We start from the raw sequence: 6,030 nt of genomic DNA, 5'->3' as shown, positions 1-6,030 counted from the left end.
CCAGCTAGCCTTAAAAAAAAAAAAGGAATTTATAAGGACTGCAGTCAAGGCTGTATGGCTCTAGGTTGTAGGAATTATTGAACAGCCTTTTCAGAGAGCTGCTTTCAGAAAGACTTGGCTTTAACCATCACTGTCCCTTGTGTCTGTTTACTCAAAGATTCAAACATAAGGAAGGGACTTACCTGGTGGTCCAGTGGGTAAGGCTGCATGCTCGCAATGCAAGGGGCCCAGGTTCGATCCCTGGTTGGGGAACTAGATCATGCATGCTGCAATTACGAGTTCGCATGTCTCAACTAAAGATCCCACACGCAGCAACTAAGACCCGGCGCAGCCAAAATAAATAAAGATATTAAAAACAAACAACCCCCCCCAAAAGAAACCTAAAACAAATACTAAGCAAGCTACCACAGATCTGGGAAGGGGACTGTTTGTTCAAAGAAGGGGAGGGAGATATTGGACATGTAAAAAATGTCCCAACTTTTTTTTTTTTTTTTTTTTTTTTGCAGTACGCTGGCCTCTCACTGTTGTGGCCTCTCCCGTTGCGAAGCACAGGCTCAGCGGCCATGGCTCACTGGCCCAGCCGCTCCGCGGCATGTGGGATCTGCCCGGACTGGGGCACGAACCCGTGTCCCCTGCATCGGCAGGTGGACTCTCAACCACTGTGCCACCAGGGAAGCCCCCAACTTTTTATTCCATGGCTGATTTGTGTTAAGAAAATAACTGATGATACTTTAAGTAGAAAATAAACAATCTTGAAGATAACTCACTTAAAATTGGAGTCTTTTCTAGGATTAAGGTATACCATACTTGCCAATATAAAACTATGGTCATTCAACTAAAGAAGCTTTAGTTCATGCTAACTTGCTTCTCTATGCATAAAATTAGATTGTCATTGGTATTCAGAAGATTTCTAGTAGCAATAGTTAGAATAAATTATAACAGATCTGAATGGAAATTCTCAGATGAGGACAGCTGTAACCATCAAACAGATCACATCCTACTCATGTTTCCTAAGCAGGTCACACAAAATACACTTACCAATATGCAGATACATGAAACTGTTCAAGAAACTCCATTTCAAATGTGGTTTAATGGAGTAATTTTTACAAAGATCCTAATTCAGTATCTGTAAAGTAATTCCTTGTTATTCAAATGTGTTCAATGCCCCAGTTCACATAGTCTGGTAAGAGTTACCTGTATACAGCCATGAAAAGTATGAGACCTGTTCTCTGGGAGTAGTTGTCAGCTGTATTGACAAAAAAGCTCAATTTTGTTCTCCCGTAATTTAAGAACAGTCATAATTCTAAGAAAATTGAGATTTTTCTTCCTCATCGATTTGAAAACATGGAAACACGTAATCTCAGTTACAAGAAGAGTTTCTGGATGAATGGCACTGTAAGATGTCAAGGCAGAGGAGATCGGATGGCAGAGTAGGAGGAAGTGGAACTCACCTCCCCCCATGGACACATCAAAATATATCTACATGTGGTGAAAAGATGCTCATCATTGCTAATTATTCAAGAAATGCAAATCAAAACTACAATGAGGTACCACCTCACACCAGAACGGCCATCATCAAAAAGTCTACAAATAACAAATGCTGGAGAGGGTGTGGAGAAAAGGGAGCCCTCTTACACTGTTGGTGGGAATGTAAATTGGTGCAGCCACTATGGAGAACAGTATGGAGGTTCCTCAAAAAACTAAAAATAGAACTACCATACGACCTAGCAATCCCACTACTGGGCATATAACCAGACAAAACTATAATTCAAAAAGATATGTTCACCCCTATGTTCACAGCAGCACTATTCACAATAGCCAAGACATGGAAACAGCCTAAATGTCCATCGACAGATGAATGGATTAAGATGTGGAATATATAAACAATGCACTATTACTCAGCCATAAAAAAAGCATGAAATAATGCCATTTGCAGCAACATGGATGGACCTAGACATTATCATTCTAAGCAAAGTAAGTCAGAAAGAGAAAGACAAATACCTTATGATACCTCTTATATGTGGAATCTCAAATATGACACAGATGAACATATCTACGAAACAGAAACAGACTCAGACATAGAGAACAGACTTGTGGTTGCCAAGGTAGGGAAGGAATGGGAGTCTGGGATTAGTAGACGCAAACTATTATACATAGGATGGATAAACAACAAGGTCCTACTGTACAGCACAGGGAACTATATTCAATATCCTGTGATAAACCATAAGTGGAAAATAATATGAAAATGAATATGTATAACCAAATCACTCTACAGCAGAAATTAACACAACATTGTAAATCAAGTACAATAAAAATATTTTTTAAAGTAAAAAAAAAAATCCTATCTATCTATCTATCTATCTATCTATCTACATGTGGAACAGTCTCACTGAAAACTAACTGGAAACTGGCAGAAAGTCTCCTGTATAGCCAAGGCTGTAAGAAAGATCCACACAGAATCTGGTAGGAAGGGAAGAGAAGTGAAGTGAGCAGGTTGGGACCTGTACCCCAGGGAGAGGACTCAGAAAAAGGGAGATCACACAGGTGGAGATCCTCCCTGGAAGTGAGCAGTTCAAGCCACATATTGGGCACCCCAGCCCTGGGTCCGGCACAGGGAAGGCAGCCCCCTGGCTGGTCAGAGGGCTGGTGGGACAGGAGGGCTGTGGGAAGCCTGGACACTGCTCACGAGGAGTGTGCACATTTGCGCACAGACACAGTAGGGGCTTTTACTCCCACTGTTGGTGGGAATGTAAGTGGGTGCAGCCACTTTGGAAAACAGTGTGGAGGCTCCTCAAAAGACTAAAAATAGAGCTACCATATGATCCAGCAATTCCACTCCTGGGTATATATCTGAAGAAAACAAAAACACTAATTCAAAAAGATACATGCACCCCAATGTTCACAGCAGCACTGTTTACAATAGCAAAAATAAGGAAGTAACCTAGTGTCCATTAACAGAAGACGTGGTGTATAAACATGAATATCAGCCATAAAAAGAATGAAATTTTGCCATTCCCAACAACATGGATGGGCCTAGAGATTATGCTTAGTGAAGTAAGTCAGAGAAAGACAAATACTCCGTTATCCCTTATATGTGGAATCTAAGAAATAAAACAAACAAATGAATATAACAAAACAGAAAGACTGACAGCTGTAGAGAACAAACTAGTGGTTACTAGAGGGGAGAGGGAAGGGGGGAGGGACAAGGTAGGGGTAGGGGCTTAAGAGATACAAACTACTGTGTATAAAATAAGAAAGATAGGGCCTCCCTGGTGGCGCAGTGGTTGAGAGTCCGCCTGCCGATGCAGGGGATACGGGTTCGTGCCCCGGTCTGGGAGGATCCCGCGTGCCGCGGAGCGGCTGGGCCCGTGAGCCATGGCCGCTGGGCCTGCGCGTCCGGGGCCTGTGCTCCGCAACGGGAGAGGCCACAGCGGTGAGAGGCCCGCATACCGCAAAAAGAAAAAAAAAAAAAAAAAAAAAAAAAGAAAGATACATTGCACAGCACAGGAAAATATAGCCATTGTTTTGTAATAACTTTAAATGGAGTTTAATTTATAAAAATGTTGAATCACTGTGTTGTACACCTGAAACTAACTAAATAAACTAACTAACTAAATAATATTGTAAATCAACTATACTTCAATTAAAAAAGAAAAACAAAAAACCCTCAAGCCAGAGTTTAAACTCTAATCCTTTGTCTCCGGTATACCACAATGACTTTAAAAAGATTTAACTTAGTTTAACAAAAGTCTGTTTAGTACTTATTGACCATGAGGAAACTCAGATGATTTTTTTAAAAGATAAAGATTTAATAAGTTGATAAATCACTTAATAAAATATGGACAATAAAATATAGATTCTGACATAGAATAATAGTTTCAGTTCTATTCTAAATAGCAAGGCATGTAAGAATAGATAACTAGAATTCATTTAGTATTTTAAAAGCAATTTTAATTAGAAATTACATCCTACATACAGGTGTTATTCCAAGAAGTTTCATTCCGTTGGCTAGGACTGAGCGGACAGCTCTGAAAAGATGAAGTCTGGCCTACAAAAAAAATTCAAGAATGATTCAAGGTCAATTCAGCAACAGGCTAACTGTGAGTGAACAGATAAAATTGCTGTTAGAAGTAATTCTAACTTTCTTCTAATTTAAAGTAGAACAGTATCTCCAAGGGCCCTAGGGTTTCCTGTAGGCAAAAGGAAGACAAATTCCTAGGATTTGTTATAGTAAGACTGGTACCCAAGGGCTGTGGAGTGGGAGTTAACAGTAACTCCATAAAGTACAGCTTCAGATAAGGGGAGCTAATCACCCTGTCACTTGATGTAGGAAAAGGTGTTTCATGGTCAAGTATGTTGGAAAGTAACATTGATCGTTACAGCCCAATTCTAATTTTTACCTTGAGTGTATAAGTACACTGCTGTAGGTGAACAACAGGATGCTCTTTTAGAAACACTGACAAGACTGACTCAGTAGTAAGTCTGAGGATGCTGGAGACTACACAGCAAAACGCAACATAACATACCCCGGCCACTTCGCGAGGACTGCTTTTTATGTGTAGCGTTTTGTGTGCCACCGCTGCAAGATGACTGAAACAGGAAGAGGATAATCATGAGTAGGACCAGCTCATGTCCTGTGTAACATATGAGCTTGATATCTAATCTTATTCCCTCAACTTAGAGAAATCAAAGCCGAGAGCCACTAAAGGATATTTCCAAAGCTGGAAAGTTGAGGCGGAATTCACTGCTTTTCAATAACTGGCAAAGTGAAACACACTAAACTCCGGTTTTAGATGTTTGGTCCTGGTTCTACTAATACCAGGTGGTATTATGGTTACAGTTTCATTGTTCTTAAGATTATGATTTCATTGTTAGTTTTACAAGTATAGGGGATTCTTTTCTAATAATTAGTTTTCGCTTATTTAGGCATCCCTCAAGATGAAACGTATAACACGGTCTGGCCTGTCTCCTTCTGTACTGGGAGGAGGTGGGGTAAGACTAGTTACCAATCCACTCTGCATACACTGGCCACTCTTCTTTAAAATATTTTTTCTGTTTAGGTTATGGGAGCAAGAAGAACAGTGCCAGAGAAATGATGCTTATGACATTAGTTTCAATGATTAAGTGACACTTAATAAGACTTTCTGGCTTCTTCATCTCTATATGTCTAAGTGGAAATTAAAGGAAAAAAATCTATAAATCTGGGGAAGAAAGGTAAAAAGCATATTCAAGAAAAAAGTCCCAGGGCTTCCCTGGTGGCACAGTGGTTGAGAGTCCGCCTGCCGATGCAGGGGACACGGGTTCGTGCCCCGGTCCGGGAAGATCCCACATGCCGCGGAGCGGCTGGGCCCCGTGAGCCATGGCCGCTGAGCCTGCGCGTCCGGAGCCTGTGCTCCGCAACGGGAGAGGCCACAACAGTGAGAGGCCCGTGTACCGCAAAAAAAAAAAAAAAGTCCCATAAATCTCTGATTACAGTAAATCTTGAGGTTTTTTTTGTTGTTGTTGCGGTACACAGGCCTCTCACTGCTGTGGCCTCTCCCGTTGCGGAGCACAGGCTCCGGACGCGCAGGCTCAGCGGCCATGGCTCACGGGGCCCAGCCGCTCCGCGGCATGTGGGATCTTCCCGGACCGGGGCACGAACCCGTGTCCCCTGCATCGGCAGGCGGACTCTCAACCACTGTGCCACCAGGGAAGCCCAACACTTCCTTTCTTAAATAGCTTTATGAGAAGATACAACTGTTGCTATAAAACTCAACCTCTATTCAAACTTTCTAAAAACAGCCACCATGAAATTTCTATCCAAGTGTCATCTACTCGCTTTCCAATTCATTCTCTACCCTCTATCAGACTGACTCTTCTGTGCCTCTGCTTAAAACCTTTTTATGGACCCCACTGCCCTGAAAATAAGTCAGAATGCCTTAGTACACAACATAGTCATTCTCCCACAAGTTCTTTTAATGTATCATGTTCTTGCTCAACTCTGGGCTTTTCCCTCCTTCTCTGCCACCTTGCTTCTCCTGACTGACATCT

At 41.8% G+C, this 6,030-nt stretch overlaps 1 protein-coding gene across 2 annotated transcripts in view; it reads right to left on the bottom strand.

Annotated features, from left to right (window-relative positions):
* Positions 1-3,796: 3,796 nt before the first annotated feature.
* RARS2 (arginyl-tRNA synthetase 2, mitochondrial) overlaps positions 3,797-6,030 on the bottom strand; it is a 79,935-nt gene continuing 77,701 nt past the window's right edge. The window contains exons 18-19 of one of the 2 annotated variants that reach the window (XM_082633619.1): positions 4,527-4,590; positions 3,797-4,048 (exon numbers count right to left, since the gene is read on the bottom strand). In XM_082633619.1, the coding sequence (XP_082489745.1) occupies positions 3,962-4,048; positions 4,527-4,590 (151 nt within the window). In that variant the 3' untranslated portion in view covers positions 3,797-3,961. The remainder of the gene's footprint in view (positions 4,049-4,526; positions 4,591-6,030) is intronic. The other variant, XM_082633620.1, reaches the window with a different exon arrangement.

This window comes from Mesoplodon mirus (assembly GCF_964341445.2).
Source record: "Mesoplodon mirus genome assembly, chromosome: 10".
NCBI lineage: Eukaryota > Metazoa > Chordata > Mammalia > Artiodactyla > Ziphiidae > Mesoplodon > Mesoplodon mirus.
Note: the sequence above shows the minus strand (reverse complement) of the source record. Positions and strands in the feature narration are given on the sequence as shown.